The sequence below is a fragment of the Oncorhynchus mykiss genome, chromosome 28, assembly GCF_013265735.2.
Source record: "Oncorhynchus mykiss isolate Arlee chromosome 28, USDA_OmykA_1.1, whole genome shotgun sequence".
Classification (NCBI taxonomy): Eukaryota; Metazoa; Chordata; class Actinopteri; order Salmoniformes; family Salmonidae; genus Oncorhynchus; species Oncorhynchus mykiss.
Window position 1 is genome coordinate 11,152,259 of NC_048592.1, and position 23,672 is coordinate 11,175,930.

The window sequence follows — 23,672 nt, forward strand, 5'->3', positions numbered from 1 at the left end:
CCTGATTCACACAGTCTCCTCTGAACAGTTGATGTTGAGATGTGTATGTTACTTGAACTCTGTGATACATTTATTTGGGCTGTAATCTGATGTGAAGGTAACGCTAATGAATTTATCCTCTGCAGCAGAAGTAACTCTGGGTCTTCCTTTCCTGTGGCAGTCCTCATGAGAGCCAGTTTCATCATAGTTCTTGATGGGTTATTTTGACTGCACTTGAATAAACGTTCAAAGTTATTGACATTTTCCACATTACCCGACCTTCATGTCTTAAATTAATGATGGACTGTCATTTCTCTTTGTTTATTTGAGCTGTTCTTGCCATAATATGGACTTGGTCTTTTACCAATTAGGGCTATCTTGTGTATACCACCCATACCTTGTCACAACACAACTGATTGTCTCAAGTGCAATAAGAAGGAAAGAAATTCCAAAAATGTACTTTTAACAAGGCACACCTGTTAATTGAAATGCATTCCAGGTATCTACCTTGACTGGTACTGTATATCTACATAGCTACCTCAATTACCTGGTACCCCTGCACATCGACTCGGTACTGGTCCTCCATGTATATAGCCACGTTATTTTGACTCATTGTTATTCATTATTCACTGTGTATTTATTCCTTGTGTTACTATTTATATATATATTTTTTTAAATCTTTAACTCTGCATTGTTGGAAAAGGATCCGTAAGTAAGAATTTCACTGTTAGTCTACACCTGTTGTTTACAAAGCAACTACAATTTCAAAGACAATTGGTAGGCCTAATGCCAAATCACATTTAGCACCAGAGTCTAATGCTGATGTTTAATGAGCATGTCAAATGTAGGGTATAGCTATTGTTATAATGAATGGAAGAAACAAAATGGCTTTTATCTAACACAGATGTTGGCCTGGTGAGGTTAAAATAGGCAGGCTGTGCCTTGTCCTCTCTGCATGACTTCCTTCTCCAGACATCCCTATGGCCTACAGTAGCCTAGCACTAGCCTACAAACTGACTGTGGTGACCACTATACTGGCCACCTGCTATGGAACAGAATACTTTGCCATCTAACAAAATACATTATCTATGCATACACGATAGAAGAGGCCGTGATGGAAAGGGGGGGCTGAGTTGAACATGAATGTCAGTGTCCTTCAGCCTCAAATATTCGAAATGTAATTTTTTGTCTCACTGCAGGGGATTGATGAAGTGCATCCAACCAATCATGCTCAGTGAGGTGATTCGCAGCCGTGAGTCACGACGGAAAAGCTGGCACGATGTAAACAGGGGGCGGGTTTGTTTTGCCTAACCTGTGTGCGCTCTGCCTATAGGCCTACCGCGCTGCGTATGTGTGCCGCGACCACAACTCCATTGCTGTCATTGGGCACCTCACTATGTCAATCTTATCACCAGGCGCGGCGAGCATCGCAATTATCGCGGTTGCGTAAAATAAATATGATTAATCCGTTATAGAGGCGAATTTGTGTTCACTCGTAATGAGGCTTTGAAGTCCATCCGTGCATAACAACGCTACCAAAACATAATTATATACCACAGGATATTCACATTAAACCGATGCTCAGTTACAGCAGGTGGCGTTGCTTGTAGGCTATAATTGCGTATGGATACGGATTTTGGATTGGATCTGCCTGTTCTTCAAACGCCAAGGAATCCTTGAGAAAGGGTAAATGACAAATGGCTATAGATAAAGAATAGAATGAATGCTGTGATGTATTTATTGTAAACGTGTTGCCTGTAAGCAAAACGCATAATGTTCGATGCAACGCGAATCATTTGGTGTGGGTAGGTCATTCCAAACCTATGGGATTAGACTGTCTACAATTCCATGCACGGTTTTATATTCTGTGCTTTGAGAGTAGGGTTTTATCAAGGACTTCATTACCCAAATGCCCTTGAAGAAAATGGTGTGTGTGCACGGTGTTGGTGGCGAGCAACTGCGCAATCCTACTCTGACTGCTCTCTTTCCCTCTCTCTCTCTCGCAGTCGAATCAACCCTTGCTTTGCTTGGGGCAATGTGCGTCTAGATGACAACTACATCAACAAGCACGGTAGCACTGGACTAAAGATATAACCGCCCACTTCCTTCTCTCTCCGTTTGAGCCTCTCGCGCCCGCTAGCACCATGGGTAACCGGGGAATGGAGGACTTGATCCCGTTGGTCAACAAGCTTCAGGACGCTTTCAGCGGCATCGGTCAGAGCTGCAATCTTGACCTGCCACAGATCGCGGTAGTCGGCGGACAGAGCGCTGGCAAGAGTTCCGTGTTGGAGAACTTCGTTGGCAGGTAAAGGAGCAGCATCCATGGACAAATTAATCACTATATGGCAATTAATAATACTATCTCGTGTTAAGCATGGGGTCGGGGATGTCGTGTCCAACCCCGTCACGTTTCGTTTTTCGAAACGTCTGTGGCGTCCGGATCTTCTTTGAGGCAGGAGCTCGTCTCCATCTTATTTTTAACGCGCATTACTATTTTATAGCCGGCTTTATGAAAAAGGGAGCCGATACCCACTCGAGACTCCAGCCCAATCAGCCAGCCCCATTTAGCCTGTTTCAGTCCCTGAAATCTCAGCATTTGCTTTGAACCATTTGCTTAAACTCATTGAAATGTAAAATGTCCCCCAGTAAAATAGGTAAGGAAATGACTTGTAAGGCCTGGATAGATACATTAACACCAGGCAACACTCTTATTACATTAATATGATCAAATCGGTTCTGCTGTCAATCACAACGAAGAGCTTCCATTAGATTTTCTGCGCTGTGGGATTAAGTGGTACATTATGGCAATGTGGTTGGTACATAAAACAGATACCATTAGATATGGACAGGAGGGTATGGGTTCAGAAAGATTGCATATACCTTCAAATATTATACAGCCATGTGAATGGTAAAGACTGGCAATTGAGGTTAGGTATAGAAGGTTTCCTACTAATCTCCAGGGTCATATTAATTAGTGCACAATGTAGCAAAACATTTTGCAATGGTAAGAAAAAGGAGTTTCTTATTGAACAAGGTTCACAGTCCCTCTCTATTTCAGTCTGTTTTCTTCTGTTTTGTGCCTAGAGAATATGACCCAGGTCTAGATAGAAGTGCAGGGTTGTTGGCATCAGTCAAGGCCCAGCCAGCCACCCCTGAGACCTGGGATCCAGCTGAGTAATGGTCCTGCTGTCCAGGGTTGGCTCCCCCACCCACACTGCTTGCCGAATGGACAGCCGGTGTCTGACTCATATTTCCTGCTAGCCCATAGATAAGAGGTCTCAATGTCAATATGTTGTTCATTCACTTAGACAACTAGATGACAGGGGCCTTAAACATGCATGTAGACACACACACACACTTTTTAAATACTTTATTTGAATCCACCAATCAAATGGACAAAAACAAGGATCTAAACAGTTCAAAGGTCCCTGTATGCATGGCAGTCCAGGGCACAGGAAGCACCTCTTTCTCCAAACAGCTAGGCTGCCGAGGACAGCTGAAACAGAGCAGTACCTAGCCAGTTGCTTTGCCCTCGTTTTTGTCAGGCCAGCAATCTGGAGGCCACACACTGCAAGCCTGTGTGCGTGACTGAGATTGCTGAATATCAGCGCCAGCAGCTAGCACCTCCACCCGATGCTGCCCAAGGTCAACACACACACACACACGCACACACACACACTTGCCAGGCCATCATTGTTAATAAGAGTTTGTTCTTAACTGAGCTGCCTGGTAAAATAGACACACACATGCACTCTCTCGCCTGGTAGCAGACTGGTATGTACTAAAGTCATCGTTCATTAACGGAGTGCTCTGCTACTTGCCACTGTGCAGCTGTTCATGTTGACTTGTACTTTAGGTCAGAATTGATGACTTTTATTTTAGGACTATTTAATTTGATCAGCAGCATTAAGGGGATCGAGTTGTACTCGGGGCTCTGAGGGTAAACTGGACTAAATGTTGTAAGAGCCTGATGACATTTTCAGATCAACATTTTTTTCCCATTCCTAATATCTTCTGTTAGTAAGAAGAGTTTCCATTTGGTTGTGTGCTGTGATTTAATTCTACATTGTGTGTGTGTGTTCAGTATGTGTGAGTCGTTGTACACTATAGCAGTCAATGGCTGCTGTAGGCCTCAGACTCCTACAGTGCAACACCATCACTGTCACCGTCAACATAGTCTCACATAGCCAGACACCATCTTATTGTCTCATTCGCTCCTGGAAGGCAAGGTTAAATTCAACCCCACCCCCTCTCTGTGTATCTGTCCTGATTGGCTATCTGTCTGCAGGGACTTCCTGCCCCGAGGCTCTGGGATCGTCACCCGCAGGCCCCTTGTCCTGCAGCTTATCAGCGCCAATGCAGGTAATACACAAACACACACACACCCGCACACACATTTGGAATCTAATCTTTGCCTTTTTCTTCACAGAATGGGCAGAGTTCTTGCACTGCAAAGGGAAGAAGTTCACAGATTTCGACGAGGTTCGCCAGGAGATTGAGGCAGAGACTGACCGCATTACCGGTGCCAATAAGGGCATCTCTCCCGTCCCCATCAACCTGCGCGTCTACTCCCCACATGGTAGACATGCACAACCCCTTAACTACTCTCTCTCTCTCCCATCTCTCATCTCTGTCCCTCTACCTCCTGTACTGCTGAACAATTGTGTATTGGTCATGTTGGGCTGTTGTCCTCACCCTCCTGTGTGTTAGGTAATATTCACCATGACATGTGTCCTCTCTCTCCTCTCCCTCTGCCTGCAGTGCTGAACCTGACCCTGATCGACCTGCCAGGCATCACCAAGGTGCCGGTGGGGGACCAGCCAGTGGACATTGAGCAGCAGATCAGAGACATGATCATGCAGTTCATCTGCAGGGAGAGCTGTCTCATCCTGGCTGTCACCCCGGCCAACTCTGACCTGGCCAACTCCGACGCCCTCAAACTGGCCAAAGACGTCGACCCCCAGGGTAAGACGTTGATCATTATTGCTCTGTCATATGATGGGGGTTACCTATCCAGGCGTTGAGATCTCGCAAGGCGTCTGCAATCAAGTCCGCCTGGAACGTAGCCTTTGTGTTGTGACTGGCCTGCCACTGCCTTTTGCCCCTTACCCTTTGACCTCCAGGCCAGCGGACCATAGGAGTGATCACCAAGCTGGACCTGATGGATGAGGGAACAGATGCCAGGGAGGTCCTGGAGAACAAGCTGCTGCCCCTGAGGAGAGGTGGGACATCTGTCTATTACTCACTCTTTCTACCAATATCTCTCTCTTTGTCTTTATCCATCTTTATGTCCAACCAATCTACTTTGGTTATCTTTGGTACCAGCTTTTCTGTTCTATCCTCCTTTCCCTCATCCCTCCGACCATTTGTCTGTGTTTATATTGGAGTGATTTCACCCTGTCCATCTGTGTGTGTTGCCAGGTTATATTGGAGTGGTTTCACCCTGTCCATCTGTGTGTGTGTTGCCAGGTTACATTGGAGTGGTTTCACTCTGTCCATCTGTGTGTGTTGCCAGGTTACATTGGAGTGGTTTCACCCTGTCCATCTGTGTGTGTGTGTGTTGCCAGGTTACATTGAAGTGGTTTCACCCTGTCCATCTGTGTGTGTGTGTTGCCAGGTTACATTGGAGTGGTGAACCGCAGTCAGAAGGACATTGATGGGAAGAAGGACATCAAGATGGCTATGGCTGCTGAGAGGAAGTTCTTCCTGACTCACCCGGCCTACAGACACATGGCCGAAAAGATGGGCACCCCGTGCCTACAGAAAGTCCTCAACCAGGTAGGCTAACGGACTGACTGTAGACTGACCAGTTAACCTGTAGGAGAAACTCAGTTACTGTTATTACATCCGTGCTATGCGTCCCAAAGCCAGCATAATAGGCTTGCTTAAGCAACTTTACATTGAGGGTACATTTTGTGTTGTGTTGCCATAGCAACTGACCAACCACATCCGTGACACGCTGCCAGCGTTCCGTAGCAAGCTGCAGACCCAGCTGCTGTCTCTGGACAAGGAGGCCGAGGAGTACCGAGGATACCGCCCTGATGACCCGGGACGGAAGACCAAGCAACTGCTGCAGTGAGTCCTTCAGAAAAAAATATGTTTCACAATCAGGGTTGGGGTCAATTTCTTCTCAATTCAGCAAATCAACTGAAATTTTGATTTTGTGTGTGTAGGATGGTGCAGCAGTTCTCAGTGGACTTTGAGAAGCGTATCGAGGGCTCTGGGGACCAAGTGGATACTGTAGAGCTCTCTGGTGGAGCCAAGATCAACCGCATCTTCCACGAGCGATTCCCCTTCGAGCTGGTGAAGGTTAGCTAGCTGACTGATGCACGTCTTGTTTCATTTTGGTACTTGGCTAGAAAACACTCTCATTCTCAATCGCTCTCCCTTTCTCGCTCTCGCCGCCAGATGGAGTGTGATGACAAGGAGATGCGGCGGGAGATCAGCTACGCCATCAAGAACATCCACGGTATCAGGTGGGTGTTTTCCTGTTTACCTCTCTCCTACCACCTTCAACTATCCTCTTCTTCCTCCTACACACACACACACACACACACACCTCCTTTCCTGACTGTTCTCTCTCTCTCTCTCTCTCTCTCTCTCTCTCTCTCTCTCTCTCTCTCTCTCTCTCTCTCTCTCTCTCTCTCTCTCTCTCTCTCTCTCTCTCTCTCCCTCTCTCCCTCTCTCCCTCTCTCCCTCTCTCCCTCTCTCCCTCTCTCCCTCTCTCCCTCTCTCCCTCTCTCTCTCCCTCTCTCCCTCCCTAGGACTGGCCTGTTCACTCCAGACATGGCATTTGAGGCCATCGTGAAGAAGCAGATAGTTAAGATCAAGGAGCCGTGTATCAAGTGTGTGGACATGGTCATTCAGGAGCTGATCAACACCGTGCGCCAGTGTACCAACAAGGTAACCTTTTTAGTCAATCAATCCTCATTCTGGTATCCTTTTTAGAATTCAAAATCGTGGTGCGTTTTTAAATGATATTATTTCCTACGATGTGCCGTGATAGGATGCGATGTGTGTTTTCAGTTGGATTGCTTCCCCAGACTGCGTGAGGAAACCGAGAGAATTGTGACCTCACACATCCGAGACAGAGAGAGCAGGGCAAAGGACCAGGTCACAACCTACATATCTCACACACACACACGTTATGTTCTTCTAAAATTATTATTTTTTTAACCCTAAACATAACTCTTACCGTAATTATAACCCTAAATCTAACCCTAAGCTTTAAATGGCCTTTGACCTCATGGGAACGTGGTAAATGTCCCCAAGAGGGAGAATTTTGGTTGTTTTACTATCCTTGTGGGGGTCATTTTGGGGATTTTAGGTCGTCCCCACAAGGATAGAAGAACCAACCCCCCCCCCCCCCCCCCCCCCACACACACACAGCACAAATGCACACATGGTTATGTAAACAGTGGACTTATTGACCCAGGGGCTAGTAACTACACTGTAAATGAAGCTTCCATGTATTATTGACCAAATCTTTCTGTTTCCAATTGCAGGTGTTGCTGCTAATCGATGTCCAGCTCTCGTACATCAACACTAACCACGAGGACTTCATAGGCTTTGCTAAGTAAATGACTGACCAGGCCTGCCTTTATTGGCCTGCTAATGTTATTACAAAGTGGAGATGGGGGGGACATAGATGCTGAATACCTGCAGATAATACCGTACGGACCTCTCCGTCCCTTGTCTGTTTCCCTCTGCGCTTACTTTCCTATCGCTGTCTGTTTCTGTCTCTCTGCTTCCTCTGCTCCGTAGTGCACAGCAGAGCAGCAAGCAGAGTAACAAGCAGAGCAGCGCTGCGAGCCAGGTCAGCCAGGTGAGACACAGAGGAGGATCTGAAATGCCACACACACACGCATGCACGCGCTCCAGAACAAAAGGCCAAGGGTCGCCCACACTCCCAACAGTGGGCTGCAGGCCATATAGGAGGAGACGGGGACGTAGGGACAGCGACTCGTATGCTTCCTGGTTCCTTTGTGTCATTAATTTTGCACACCGTATGTATACTCCTGTACATTCTACGTACGTTATTGCCTTTGTTGTATTTTTTTTTTTTTTACATTTCATGTTGATTTTGGGGGACCTTTTGATTGCCTTTGTCTTTTTCAGTTGGATGGTGACACTTTTTATTATTATGTTGGGTGTGTTTGTGTGTACAAAACAAATGGATGTTTTAAGTTTTATTTACCTTTATCACTATGTTTAAACCCCTTCTATGTCATCAAGGTGCCCCCATGCATTTCATCCCAAACCCTTAGTGAGAGTCTGAGCAGCCTTGTTTTGGGCGTCTGGCCTGGTTGGTGAGTATCACTCGTTGGGGGTTGGGGTTGGGCTTTGCCTGCTGTCTGTATTTACTCTACTGGCCACTGTGTGGCTCCCTCTTGTGGCCACCCTTTACACTCCTGGGAATTGGCCTATATGGATAGGGATAAATCAAAATGATTCTTACAAAATACAGTTGACAAGCATACGCATGGTAGCGAATGAAAGGGAACAGTTTGGAGATTCTGGGGAAATGATTTGAACAAAGTTGAGGGCACAACAGTTCAGAAGACTGATTCCAAACAATTACACTGTTGATTTTATGTGCATTTTACATTTACTGTACTTTCTGCCGCATTTGTTGATAACGAAACGTAAAAATACTCTGGATGAATTCAGTAACTGGGGAAAAATGACGAGGGTTTGAGTGAAAGAACTAACGGGTGTCTCCAAGGTGGACACAGTTCCTAAGTCATTTCAATATACTTTTATGACTCACAGAAGCTTCTTTAACTAGAATGTGCTTTTTGCAGCTCTCCTAGCTGTGTTGTTCAGGAAGCACACGTGTTTTGTTTTGAACACAGCCCTGCATCCCTGCCATCACACAATGACTGGAGTTGTTTACGCAATCCAAAAAAAGGCCCATTTATACATAGCAATCTAGGTCAGGTCTGCATCATTTGAAGGCTTGTTCCATTGCCAACATGACTAGGTTATAAAATCTGATATTACAGTGTTAGGCATTCACAGGGCAATTCAGAGAAACGGATTGTAATTTTGGTGTGCGTAGAAAGTCATGGGTGCATTCAGATCCGTGTTCCGCGGTGATTTTTTATCCACAATAGACAGACATTCTGTTCCGAACAACCCAGGGCTTGACGACATGTCACGTTGTATCTGTACATCAGACCTAGTGGTCATAAATGTTGACACTGTGTATGACTTTGTTTTATGATGTGAAAATGTGACGTGCACATTTGGACTCACAGGTGTTTGGCGTGCTCGTACGGCGTCTCATCTTTCAAAACACTCGGTCGTCTTCATTTACAGCATTTCCTCACTCAGACAACAAAGAGTTTGCAAAAGTTGCCCAATTAGTAGGAGGGATGGGGGCAACTTCTTGTGGTGCTGGATATCAGAACGGATTTCAGGTCAAAATCCATACAGCGCCGTGAGGCCTGAGCTTCACCGTCATGTACAGCATGTTACTGTACACCCACTGCATTCCAATTTATGCGTTTGTCAGTGCACAAACCTGCCATTTTCAACCCGTATAGAGGTACGAGTGTAAAAGGCTACTTATAGTGGCATAGAAACAATCCCAGTTAAAGTTAAATAACTAGGGAACATTACTTTGTTTTTATTACAGAAAAGCTGATTGGCAGAAACCAACAATGTCAAGTTACTTTCTAAAAAAAACAAAAAACAGTCAACATCAGTGAGTTGGATGTGTCCTTAGGAGTGGGAGTTGGCAGGTTCCGTTTTGTGTTGGATCAAAACCCATACAGCGCTGAGCTTTGAGCTCTGGCATCGTTTATAGCATGATACTGTGTTCCAATTTATGCGCTCATCAAGTGCCCAAACCTGGCATTTTTCAACCCATGTACAAGTGTGAAGTGCCAACTTGAACCCACTCAACTGCTATGGCTGTTAGTTAGCTACTTTACACTGGTTCTGGGTCAGTCAAATACATGTCGAATACTTTCAAATGCTCGGATCTGCATTGATTTAGTTTGCCTGCTATACAATGGGACCAGTAGACTAGTCCCAAAGGCATAAGCTCCAAGCTAAATGAAGCACTCCTTAAGTATTTACCTTGATGTATTTGAGCCCGGTGTGGTAGGTTCCATTCATGAGATTGTATCCCGACGTGGTGCCTTAGGTGTTTTAACGGCCCACTTCCTTCCTGTTTCAGGCCTCCTCTCCACCCGCCTCAGGCCTGATTGTAAGAGCAACCGTTTACGTTACGACACTCCCTCATCCCTTTGACCACAAGGGGGGTTACCTGTCAGTCAGCCTCCCACTATAAATGGTGTTGAAAAAAATATTTGATTTGTACCAGGACTGAAAAAAAATAAGACTTTAGAAATGTGCTTTTTGGGTAACCCCGCCCCCCTTAGTGGTTCTAGGCCATCCAAGACACCTAACTTAATAATCACTCAACCCTTTGACTGCCACTGGCTTGTTGTGTGTGCAGGCTAGTTAACACACCTAACACAAACGCTGATGTACCTCTAATGCTATAGTGCTACAATGCTGATATTGTTTGTTTGGGGAATGTTATGATGCACTAATAACACGATGGACACTTCTTAACGCTGTGACACAGACCTCTGTTTGTAACTTTCAATATAGTGCCTGGAGGCTATCACTGAACATAAATTATGGTTTGGTTTATTTGCAGGTTGATGTTTATTGTCATGAATCTTGCCCTGGAGGCAGAACTGAGCGATTTCCGCGAGTTTGGCCAGCTGGCTATATCGTAAAAAAATAATTAAAACAAATCTGTGCTTTTTTTTTTGTTGGGGTTAGGCATTTGGGTTAGCAGTGTGGTTAGGTTTAAAGTCAGATTTGTGGCTGTGCCAGCTAGTGACCACTCTACAGAGCTGCCTCCAGGGCAAGATTCATGACAATAAATGCCAACCTGTGGTTTGCTCACAAAGATACACGCTTTCAATATCAATTAACTTGGAGTTCTCACACAACACACTTTCTCATTGCATTTTATTATTCATACGTCACTTTTGTGCACATCGGTTCGTGTACATGCAGTAGACTAGCTAGCCAGGTTTGACTGACTATGATTGAAGTAGGATTAGGTACAGTAGATGATGCATCCTTGTGGACATGACAACTCTTCAGTACCTTTTTAATTAGTATTATTTTTTTTAAACTCTCCTACTTCCTGGCAATTACACCACCCACCACAACTATGACCCCATCTTTCATCCCCTGACCTCTAACCTCTGCCCCCTGCTCTCTCTACAGGTAATCCGTAAGGGCTGGCTGACCATCAACAACATCAGCATAATTAAAGGCGGGGCTAAGGAATACTGGTTTGTCCTGACCGCTGAGAGTCTGTCCTGGTTCAAGGATGATGAGGTGAGTGAGTTAGTTGACCCTCTTCAGGGTGAGTTAGTACAGTCAGTCTGATGTAGTTTTGGCTAGACTTCAGGTGATGGTGGATTGGAACACCTATTCCCCTGATATACAGCCCTCCTTTCTGTTTAATGCCTGGCAGAAGGGTGGGCAGGTCAACAAATGGTAAAATATACATATGCGCTTTGAATCTCTGGCCAATTCCCAAGTGATAAGTATTTTGTTCGTTATCTTTGTAGAGGACATAATATAAACCATACCTTCTGACTACCCGCTAAATCACAACTCAACGGTGGTTCCACATTGGCTCTTCAGTGACGTTGCTCTTCCCCTTGCGTTGCAGGGTGCTCGGTGCTTGATTGGCTGGATGTTGTCATTCATAGCTTGACGGGCTGGTGTCTGTCTGCCTGTCTGTGCCTGCTGTACAGGTTCCAGGATGTTCTGCACAGCAAGTGTAGACAGGCAGACACACAGCAACTCCCGGAGTCAGCCAATCCATGCACTGGTCAGCAGATGACATCACACGGGTAACAAGCAGAACACATGGTTTAAATCGTCTCTATATACAGTACGTGGTCGATACACAGCTAAATTCACTGGACAGAAATCTCTCTCTCTTTGGCTGTCTTTTTTTGTCCCCCCCCCCTCTTTCTGTCTCTCCACCTCTCCTCACTGCGCTGGGAGTTAAGGCATTTGGTTTGCTTTTGCACAATTGGAACCATCCCAAAGAAAACCACTGCTCACACACACATACACACACACACATGCGACTACACACATCGGTTTTATGACACATCATTCGACGAGTAATAATTCAAAACGGTAACTCGCTGGATCGTAGACATTCTCATGTCGCGTTGACTATTAAAGTAGTTGTTTTATGAATCTCTGACCTTTCAACCAGTGTTAGGGGTAATCTGTTACAAAAGTAACATGTTGTGTAATCGGATGACTTTCATGAGTAATGGCTGGGTAACGTTATTACAGTTACTTTGTCAAGACTTTCAGCATCATGTCTCCACCGGATGCGTGTCTCCCTGATCCAATCCCGACTTGTTTCCTCGTTTTAGTTCTTGAGCGAGCGGAGGAAGGCCGTTTTGGAGAAATGTCATAACAGCTGCTGTCCATGGAAATGTAGAGTACGCACCTCTGATCTTTACCATTGATCGCTTCTGTGATAGCAAAGCCCATAGAGGGCTTTCACATCTAGTGGTAAATGTGCCCTCTGTACATCTCTATGGGTCCCTTTACGTGCGGTCTATAACCAGAACTGGCGGCTCGAGAGAGATTTTGAGTGAAAAGATAAGACATCTGTACAGATGTTTTGGCTTACATTTTATATATGGCTAATTAAGCAGGACTTGTAGACTAGCACAGGAAAGCAGCGCCACAGATGAAAGGAGAAACTAGAGATAAACCTGAGTTAGTAAATAGCTATTTTTGGTAGTACGCTCGCCATGCTCCCTCCCTCTGACAGTCAAACAAACGGGGAGATTTTTTGATTTGATTCATGGAAGTACATGGTAAAGTAATGCTTTACTTTCCACACAAAGTAATATTGTAAAGTAACACATTACTTTTGTAATATTTAATGTACAACTAATCGCACCACTGCATTCAACCAAGCATTTTTCCAAATTTCCTTGGGCGTCTTACTGTATATTTATTTATTCTCTTTCTCTCTCTCTCTGACCCCCCCCCCCCCCCCTCCCCCCCTTCTCTTTCTCAGTGCAGTTGGCAGTTTCTCTGAAACTGCACACATTCTTGGCAGGAAAATCACACATTTGTAATCCAAACATCAGCCTCCAATGTTTCAGGGATAAATAACCTATTAAATGGCAGTATTCCTCCCTCTCTGTTTCTGAACCCAATAGCCCTTCATTATCCAAACCATCTATCACCAATACAATTCCACAGCCACCCTAATATTACAGTAATCGTGTTCCCAACACCATTGCTAATCCTACAGTAGCATCCCTACCCAATCAAATATTATTCCCTATACAGTACACAACTCCCAATACAGTAATTTACTGTAACACAACCTTACATACATAATAACCCTTATACATCCTTTTAACAGCATCATCCACTAGCCCCACTAAACTACCAAACCACTAGGCCTCTCTAGTTGGTTTATTATATCAGTGAAATAATATTTTTGCTGCTTATTCATACTGGACAGTATGAAGACCAGCTGCCACACAATAGTTTGAGCACAGAGTTAAATGATAGAATATGATAATAGCATCTCTTGACTTTGACTGTATCTTTAGGCAACATTGTTACTGTTACCTCCCAACCTAACGCCAATGAAATACTGGAAGGATGTGTTTTGCATTTGAAACAGGACTTGATGGATGGATTGACCACTTTGCATGACTGTTTGAGCCTATGGTCCTCCCTCTCCCCATCTACTGCATCAGAATCGGGGCTGGATTCTTTGTGTAAAGATCCAGGAGCCGACACACTTCTATTGCTGTTTATATACCGTACATTTAGTAAACTGACTGTTTCAAGGACATTAGAACACATTGGTCTGAGACCTGACTGACTTTTTAACTTTTATATCGGTCTTTTTTTATCTTCTCTCTTTGAAACCAATGATGTACATTTATTCCACGAAGGTAAAATAAGTCTTAAATGCAGTCAGAACATTAAAAAAGTACAAAATAGGAACCGATACCCGACACAGAGTAGAAGACAAAGAGATGAGCAAACGGCAGTGGAAGATGGTCGGTGGTCGAGTGTAGATGTTCAAACCCACTATGAAACCTCCTTTTGAAAGCCAGTGTTTCCCCAAATGGAAGAGAAGTGCTTCCCTGCCCAGTCTAACCAATGTGCAGACTACTGTACACCAGTATGACCATGAACAGGTAGTCTGAACACTGGGAGGACGGAGCCGGACAGTCTGTCTTAGGCCCCAAAAGACATTGACTCTCTGCCATTCCGTAGGCCGTAACGTTTGCTGATCTTTGTCTTCCTTCCTTCCTCCATTTTGGCATCAAGAAGTAGGGATCCCCCCCCCCTCTCAAACCCCAAAACCTATTTTCATTTCACCCGTCTGTGTCGCCTCTTCTCCCCCTCTCTGTCGTTTGTCTGTTGTGTTTCTGCGTGTCGTTCCCGTCACTGTCCGTTTGGGTCATGCCGGCCTTGTAGAGTATCCAGGCTTGACGTGGCACATTCACTCAGACGACCGACCGGGACAGACTGGCTGAGCACTCAGGGAGGGGATATTGCAAAAAAAAAGAGAGGGAAGGAAAAAGAGGGAGAGATGGAGGAAGAGGGAGGGACACGTGTGACCATATATGGGTTGGAGTGACCCCTTGGGGAATACAACCGAGAGAAGTCTGCCATGGTTCTTTTCTCGTTTCATACCTAGTGAGACCCTACAATCCTAGTGAGACCCGACCATCGCTCTGCAGGGGGTCACATATGGACACCTCTGTTGAACCACTTTTCGGGAATCCTTCACTTTGTTTCTTCTTCAGGTTTCCCTCTCTTTCTTCACTCCGCTCTGGAAGTCCTTCCCTCCTTCTCTTGCACTCCGTGTCTCTGTGCTGTTAAGCAGTACCAGATGTCGAGTCTTAATGCCAGGCTGTCATTTAATCTCTCGCTCTCTTTCTCCCTCACTCCCTGGAAAATCAGGGAGGAAGTGGGCCTCTGGAAAGGAAAGTAGAAATATTGAAGAAATAAGAGGGGGAGGGATAATGGAGAGAGAGAGGGGGAAGAAATGAGATGGCGAGGTTTGATGGAGTGTGTGTGATGGAGAGTTTTACAGTAAATTTGACTCTCTCTCAACTCTTTGTACTCACGATTAAAACCATGTCATGCTCAGTGTTATCCTGACCAGCAGACCTCTGCTTGATCCGACGTCCATGCATTCAAATGCACACCACAGTGCATTCCCGGAGTCCCCTGTGTTTCTCCACATCTGTATTTCTCCTCTTTATCGTAGCCAGAATGTTTCCTCCAGCCCCAGCTCTCCCTCCCTCTTCAAACGTACCGTGGAGAACGACCCACACACTAATGACTTCCACATGTCGTCTCCCCCTCCCTGCCCCGCTCTGCCTCCCACTCTCATTCTTCCTCCCACTCCACTCCATCTCCACCTCTGTGCTCCCCCACCCTCTCCCCTGTGCTCCCCCAACTTCACCTCCTTCTCCCTACTCATCTTTCCACATTCCCCTTCTCTCCCTTTCTCCCTGGATCATCGCCCGACTAAGCCAACCTGTTGATTTTAAAAATCAAGCCGAAAAATAAACATAATATGACACACAGAGATCAGATAGTAATCAGAAACGAAGTAAACATTTCCCTAACATGGTTCTTTGCAGTTGCTTGTTTATACTGTAAAAACCTGCTGATGGTACCTCCCTTTCTGTTTGTATCTCAGGAGAAGGAAAAGAAATACATGCTCCCTCTGGACAACTTGAAGGTGCGCGACGTGGAGAAGGGGTTCATGTCCAGCAAGCATGCCTTTGCCATCTTCAACACAGAACAAAGGTCAGGAAACCAGACAGACACATCTTAACATTACTTGTAATATTATGGCACCACTTCTACTTAAAATATTCCTACTTTAGTACCACTAGTTTTAATAATAACGATACATACTGTAGAAGGAGACAGAAACCAGATAGTCTGTTGGGGTCGTTTTCTTCCTTTTTATTTAAAGTGATGAGCCTGCCACGTGGCCCTAAAATGACCCGGAAGCGTAACGAACTTCCTCTTCCCCTCCCGTGTGTTGTGGTCTGACAGGAATGTGTACAAGGACAATCGTTTCCTGGAGCTGGCCTGTGACACTCAGGACGAGGTGGACAGTTGGAGGGCTTCACTCTTGCGCGCTGGAGTCTACCCCGAAAGGTCTTCTAATGTGAGTGACCACTGCACTGGCCACCAGGGTTGGGGGTCAATTTCAGTTCAGGAAAGTAAACCGAATTGGCTGAATTGAAATGAAATTGACCCCCAACCCTGGTGCCCACCACTGTGACCACTTACCGTGGTGTCACTGCATATTAGCCCCTGCAACTTATTGTCCACCTCATCTGCCCTTCACTCCCTTCCCATGTTGCACTTCTGTTATGTCGTCCATCCTATCACTTCCCAAGTGAGCCATCATATCACTTTATTTTCCCTTTCTCCATCCTCTTTCTCAGTGAAGTTTGAGGTAACTGTGAAGAGGGTGTAGCGGGCCACAATAGATGTAGGCGACACCTTGTTGATATGCTATTTGTATTTATTTAAGGGTCCCGCATACTGTTCCCCATTAAACAGTACATCATATAACGTTATTTCACCACTACATAATTACAATACAAAATGTACAACACAAACGTTATAATACCACCGAACAACAACCATGCGTGTCTCAATAGTCTCCGCTGTTCCATAAGGTGTATTTTTACCTGTTTTTATATCTATCTATCTAATCAGTTATCTGATGTGGAATTAGAGTTCCATGTAGTCATGGCTGTATGTAGTACTGTGCGCCTCCCATAGTCTGTTCTGGACTTGAGGATTGTGAAGAGACCTTTGATGACATGTCTTGTGGGGTATGCATGGGTGTCCGAGCTGTGTTCTAGTAGTTTAAACAGACACCTCAGTGCATTCAGCTTCTCAACACTTCTTAGAAAAACAATTATTTGATGTCAATCTCTCTTCCACTTTGAACCACGGGAGACTGGCATGCATCTATGCTACTGTTATAGTGGCTCATTTTTGCTAAAAGTTTATTTTTATTTTTTAAAAGCCTTTCTTAAGGTTGTTGCTGATGATGTACAGAGCTCTGTGATTCCCATGTGTAATGAAAAGCGCTTTACAAATACAATTTATTATTTTGTCATTTGATGTGCACATGAGTTTTCTACATCTAAAGATGCAAGCCACAAGATCTGTGTCACTAAATACAGGCGTGTTAACTTAAAGCTCTCTTCTTCCAGGTGGAAAGTGAGGGAGGCGGCACATCGTCCTCGTCCCAGGACAACTTCTCCATGGACCCTCAGCTGGAGCGGAAAGTGGAAACCATCCGGAACCTGGTCGACTCCTACATGGCCATCGTCAACAAGTGCATCCGTGACCTCATGCCCAAGACCATCATGCACCTCATGATTAGTAATGTAAGGAACCTCTGCTCCACGCTGGCGGAATGGTATCGGGCATGGGTTCAAATGGTAGTTGGCGTTTTTTTACAAATGCTTTCAGCTTTCGCTTGAGCCTGGCTGGTGTGCAACTTTTCACCTGATTCCATTGGTTCCGTTGTGCCAGGCAAGCTAACTCAAACAGGTTCCTGTATAACACTGTGACAACCATGGTAAAAAAAAAGCTTTTATAAAATAATTTGATTGATTGATCCATCAACTCTCTCCCCCGCCACCAGGTGAAGGACTTCATCAACGCGGAGCTGCTGGCCCAGCTGTACTCGGCCGAGGACCAGGGTGCCCTGATGGATGAGTCCCAGGAGCAGGTCCAGAGGAGGGACGAGGTCCTCAGGACCCACCAGTCCCTGAAGGAGGCCCTGGCCATCATAGGAGACATCTCCACCACCACCATCTCCACCCCCATGCCCCCGCCCGTGAACGACTGGCGCGGTGGAGGCGGAAACAGGTAGGCATCCTGGTAGTCCATGGATAATGACTTCCCTAGAGATGTAATGTAATGGAGTCAACTATTGGTCGACAGGTAATGATGTTGGGTTGGCGAGCAGGTGAACCGTGGTTGAAGACTGTCATTCATTTTTATTTAACTTAGATAAGACTGCAACAGTCTCCATGTGATGTCAAAAATATGTCATGCATGAAAGGGTACTGATGGCCCCCTCCCCCCCAGGTCTCCTCCAACCAGCCCCACTGGTTCCAGGAGGATGTCATCAGGCCAACGCCCTAGTCCCGGAGGAGGGCGAGGGGCTCCACACCCTCCTAACCGCCCAGGACCCCTGGGGCCCTTCAACAACAGTGCTGACAGCCCCCAGATCCCCAGCCGCCCCAACCGGGCCCCTCCCAACATCCCCAGGTGAGGCCAGGGTAACCTACTTTAGGCCTATATGCTCCTGTGTAGCTCAGTTGGTGTGAGCGTGCTAAGATCGTGGGTTCAATTCCCACAGGGATCACATACGAAAAATGTGTGTACTCGCTAAGTTGCTTTGACCTTTTTGATAAAAAGGTCTGATATACACTGCTCAAAAAAATAAAGGGAACACTTAAACAACACAATGTAACTCCAAGTCAATCACACTTCTGTGAAATCAAACTGTCCACTTAGGAAGCAACACTGATTGACAATAAATTTCACATGCTGTTGTGCAAATGGAATAGACAACAGGTGGAAATTATAGCAATTAGCAAGACACCCCAAATAAAGGAGTGGTTCTGCAGGTGGTGACCATAGACCACTTCTCAGTTCCTATGCTTCCAGGTTGTGCAGCTCATCCAGGATGGCACATCATTGCGAGCTGTGGCAAGAAGGTTTGCTGTGTCTGTCAGCGTAGTGTCCAGAGCATGGAGGCGCTACCAGGAGACAGGCCAGTACATCAGGAGACGTGGAGGAGGCCGTAGAAGGGCAACAACCCAGCAGCAGGACCGCTACCTCCGCCTTTGTGCAAGGAGGAGCAGGAGGAGCACTGCCAAGAGCCCTGCAAAATGACCTCCAGCAGGTCACAAGTGTGCATGTGTCTGCTTAAACGGTCAGAAACAGACTCCATGAGGGTGGTATGAGGGCCCGACGTCCACAGGTGGGGGTTGTGCTTACAGCCCAACACCGTGCAGGACGTTTGGCATTTTCCAGAGAACACCAAGATTGGCAAATTCGCCACTGCTCTCTGTGCTCTTCACAGATGAAAGCAGGTTCACACTGAGCATGTGACAGACGTGACAGAGTCTGGAGACGCCGTGGAGAACGTTCTGCTGCCTGCAACATCCTCCAGCATGACCGGTTTGGCGGTGGGTCAGTCATGGTGTGGGTTGGCATTTCTTTGGGGGGCCACACAGCCCTCCATGTGCTCGCCAGAGGTAGCCTGACTGCCATTAGGTACCGAGATGAGATCCTCAGACCCCTTGGGATACCATATGCTGGTGTGGTTGGCCCTGGGTTCCTCCTAATGCAAGACAATGCTAGACCTCATGTGGCTGGAGTGTGTCAGCAGTTCCTGCAAGAGGAAGGCATTGATGCTATGGACTGGCCCCCTGTTCCCCAGACCTGAATCCAATTGAGCACATCTGGGACATCCATGTCTCGCTCCATCCACCAACGCCACGTTGCACCACAGACTGTCCAGGAGTTGGCGGATGCTTTAGTCCAGGTCTGGGAGGAGATCCCTCAGGAGACCATCCGCCACCTCATCATGAGCATGCCCAGGCGTTGTAGGGAGGTCATACAGGCACGTGGAGGCCACACACACTACTGAGCCTCATTTTGACTTGTTTTAAGGACATCACATCAAAGTTGGATCAGCCTGTAGTGTGGTTTTCCACTTTAATTTTGAGTGTGACTCCAAATCCAGACCTCCATGGGTTGATACATTTGATTTCCATTGATCATTTTTGTGATTTTGTTGTCAGCACATTCAACTATGTAAAGAAAAAAGTATTTAATAAGAATATTTCATTCATTCAGATCTAGGATGTGTTATTTTAGTGTTCCCTTTATTTTTTTGAGTAGTGTATATGGACATGGAGACACTGAACAATTTGGTACCCATAACCAGGGGTAACCCTGAGTTTTTCCTGAACATATAGCTAACCTGACTCAGTTCCCAACATCATGTGTAGACGTTCCATTATCTTAAGTGGAATATTTGAAGGGTTATTAGTTAAAGTAAAACACACAAACACATTCCAGTGGTTTGTGGTTAATGAAACAAGGAAGAGTCCACAAGCTCAAGTGTTTCTCTTCGTGCTGAGTGATTAACGAAAATGCTAAATTTTCCTGGTTATTAAACAACGAATTGACCGACGTCAGTTAAATTACTTGAATTCCATTTTTTTTCTTTTTAAAATTGATTTATATGAGTTCAACCTGACGTTTCTCTAGAGAGAAATCAAATCTTCCATGAGAAATTAAGTCAACAACTATGTGGGACGCCGGGCTGATTTTGGAAGTTAGACAAATATTCAACTTAGTTCAGCGCAGAAACGTGGTAATTAGTTACAATGACCCTAATCCATTGCACCTGTTCTTTCTGCATGAGAGGGGAATGACGCAACATAACGACGAGAGGGATAGAGACAGCTTGTGAGGTAGCTCTACCCGATGGATAGTTTTAGTAGTTGGTAATAAGCAGCCTTGAAAGTATGCCTTATCTACATTGACGAACTAGTAAAATGATTTTGTCAGCCAGCTAGCTACTACTAGCCTTGCTAAATAGGATGACTCGTTCAATGGGGAGCACGGAGATAACGTCAGATGGTTGTCTGGTTGGCTGGCTGCTTCTGCCTGAGCAGAGATGAGATGATGACTTTAATAAATGACAAATCAAATCCTAAAATAAAAAAAACAAAGTAATATACACAACTGAATGTATTTTTTAAATTTAAGTTAAAAGTAATGTGATTGCCTGTTTTTAACACATCTTAAACTATCTGCTTCTCTTCCCTCTCTCTCCCTCTTCCCTCCATCTTCCCTCTTCCTTCACTCTTCCTCCCTCCTCTCACTCTTCCCGCTCACTCGCTCTCCCCTTCTGTCATCCGCTGGCCTCTAAACACTACTGCCCTCCCACCCTCCCTTCCTCTCCACCAGTAGGCGACCCCCTCCTTCTCCAACAAGAAATATTCCCCCATCATAAGCAAGGAGCTTGCGATCTCTAATGGGACTAGTGTTCATCTCCTAGCTCATCCTCCAGTGCTCATCCTTCCCCTATCCTCCCCAAGCCCCTCTATCTCTCTCTCCTTGGTCTTTACCCGCCCCCCCAGTGCAGACATTGAACCCTTTGCCCTCTGACCTCAGGCCAGGTGACGATCAATGTCCATGTATTTATGTACAGTATGGTGCCTGTCTTGTGGTGTGTGTATATATCTTTATGTGCGCTTGTGCTCGCTTGTGGTCCAGGTTTTCTTAGCAGATTCAGTTCCGACTGGGTTCCAGACCCTAGAACTTCCATCTCCCTTACCTAGAACTCAACCTGCGTAGAACCCTTCCACCCCAGCTGCTGCTTCTCTACATATCTATGCTCAGCAGTGGCACTGCCCTACCCACTCCAAATGCAGCATGGCACATAGGCAGCTTTTACTGCACGTACTTGTGTGTATGTGGGAGGCGGAAAAATTGGCCTATATATGTGTATATATGCCAAGTTCGTTTTAGTATTATATATTACACATTGTACAACACCCCCTTTCTGTATGTTTTTGCCTAGGTATTCTTCTCTTAGAGACGAAAGGGTGTGTGTGAGAGAGTGTAAGTGTGCCTGTGTCAACCCCGTGTGCATGTATTGTCTGTCTGCCCGTTTGTTGCTGTTTTATTTGTTTTCATGGTCCAAGATCCTTGAGAGTAATTTGATGTTGGATCGTTGTGTGATTTTTGTTCCTGTGTTGTAGTAGCAGCAGCAGCCGATACACATATAACAAGGCTGAGGACCAGTACCAACAGTGTATTGTTTCACACACAACCGCCACAATAAATGCACTTAACCCTGTCTATGGAGTCTGGTATGCCTGTATCTGCTGTATCGGTGGTCATCTTCAACCCTGTCAATGGAGTCTGGTATGCCTGTATCTGCTGTATCGGTGGTCATCTTCAACCCTGTCAATGGAGTCTGGTATGCCTGTATCGGTGGTCATCTTCAACCCTGTCAATGGAGTCTGGTATGCCTGTATCTGCTGTATCGGTGGTCATCTTCAACCCTGTCAATGGAGTCTGGTATGCCTGTATCGGTGGTCATCTTCCTCACGCCTTTTTTTTTAAAGCTCAAACTCAGAGGCTGGCTGGAAAGATGGAGGGAGGCTATTCCCAACACAAAGACAGACAGACACAAGTTCACCGATATTACTTTGCCTACCACAATTATGGGGATACACATATCCCTGTATGACTGAGAACATGGTGACATGTTCCATTTAGCCTTTTCCTCAGGTTGGGTTGAAGCCCTCCCATGTTCCTGACAGATCACAGGCCACTTCAGAACTCTCTGTTTAAAACCTCTTCTCACTCACCACATCTCCCCCCCCCCCCCCCCCCCCCCCTCTCTCCTTCCCCAGTCCTGAGTCCAGTCAGCCGCTGTGCCAGAGCTTAAGGTGGATTTGTCTAAAGTGTTCTCTGTCAGTATGTTATTGTGTATGTGGGCCTGTCCTCTTTTGAAACTGTTTTCTGCTGTGTGTGTGTGTGTGTGTGTGTGTGTGTGTGTGTGTGTGTATACACATACAAACATAGGTATGATTGAGAACAGTTGACTATAATGACCGTGTTACAATCTAGCACTCTCCGTGTCTCTAGTAGCATCTCACTCTACTTCTTTATCTGGAAGACCACTTCAATGGCATGATTTTACAAGTCTGTCTTGCCAAAGCTAATGGTAGAAAGGAAATAATACAATATCAAGCAGAACATCAACGAATGGTATGAAGATATCTTGCCTGTAGAAGGGTATAGATGGACGTAAGGAGTAATTGGGGAATTGAGTTGCAACAACGGTGGTTATTTTATTTGTGTCTCTCTCTCTCTCTAAAATAAAATCTCTCCCCTCTCACGTTCCATTTGTTCAGTGTTTCTCTTCAAAATACATTTCTAACCCCTTGCATGCCAACCTCTTAGCCCCTCTATAACTATAAACAGTAGCTGAACATACAAGTTGTTAAATTCTTTCAAGGACCCTGACTGCACTGCACATCGTACTAAGACGGCGGGTTTGTTTTAATTGAATCAACGGATTTATATTGTGGTGTGGTTCTTGTATTAGGCGATCGATCACCTTACCCATAATCCATGATGATACACTCAGGAACAGTATACGTATTCCTCCAGAGATGGCGCTGGTTAGCCATAACTAACTGCAGGCCTACAAGTTTAATTCCAGAGATGGCACTGGTTAGCCATAACTAACTGCAGGCCTACAAGTTTAATTCCAGAAAGCTATACATCTATTTTCAGCAATGTTGGTAAATGACCTTTTTTATTGTTTTAAAGAACTTCTATTGGTATGTTTTGTCACCATCTAATCATGGCACGAGGTGTTCAATGACATATGTATGAAAAATGATCACTTGATGGTTTTATTTCGGAGAGACGTTTTGTTGCAAAATGCTATACTGTATATCCGCCTCAGTCCAAGTATACTAAGTTTTACAGTCAAATGTTATAACTACATTTTTTTTAAATAAAGTGAACAAATGATA

The 23,672-nt window shown here is 45.4% G+C and overlaps 1 protein-coding gene and 1 long non-coding RNA gene across 3 annotated transcripts; both read left to right on the forward strand.

The window, feature by feature from the left end:
- The first annotated feature begins 1,373 nt into the window (after positions 1-1,373).
- On the forward strand, positions 1,374-23,672 carry LOC110508532 (dynamin-3-like). Of its 2 annotated transcripts, none has more exons than XM_036966035.1 (21): positions 1,374-1,665; positions 1,986-2,284; positions 4,268-4,341; positions 4,409-4,558; positions 4,741-4,944; positions 5,103-5,201; positions 5,597-5,757; positions 5,912-6,054; positions 6,153-6,288; positions 6,388-6,455; positions 6,744-6,882; positions 7,006-7,092; positions 7,485-7,555; positions 7,744-7,804; positions 11,239-11,352; positions 15,746-15,855; positions 16,111-16,225; positions 17,292-17,468; positions 17,729-17,955; positions 18,178-18,360; positions 21,082-23,672. In XM_036966035.1, exons 2-21 carry the CDS (start codon positions 2,124-2,126, stop codon positions 21,125-21,127), a joined length of 2,526 nt encoding a protein of 841 aa, XP_036821930.1. In that variant the 5' UTR covers positions 1,374-1,665; positions 1,986-2,123; the 3' UTR covers positions 21,128-23,672. The 2 variants fall into 2 exon arrangements, with proteins under 2 accessions (XP_036821930.1, XP_036821931.1); XM_036966036.1 differs by having other exon boundaries at positions 21,085-23,672.
- Positions 7,811-10,188, forward strand: LOC110508533. The gene is made up of 3 exons (XR_002471324.2): positions 7,811-7,985; positions 8,215-8,288; positions 10,166-10,188. It is a non-coding gene; the product is annotated as an uncharacterized LOC110508533 (long non-coding RNA).

Coding starts and splice junctions, on each gene's coding strand:
- LOC110508532 (XM_036966035.1), top strand. CDS start 2,124: ATGGGTAACCGGGGAATGGAGGACTTGATCCCGTTGGTCAACAAGCTT. Junction 15,856..16,110: donor ATCTTCAACACAGAACAAAG/GTCAGGAAACCA, acceptor GTGGTCTGACAG/GAATGTGTACAAGGACAATC. Junction 17,956..18,177: donor CGCGGTGGAGGCGGAAACAG/GTAGGCATCCTG, acceptor CCTCCCCCCCAG/GTCTCCTCCAACCAGCCCCA.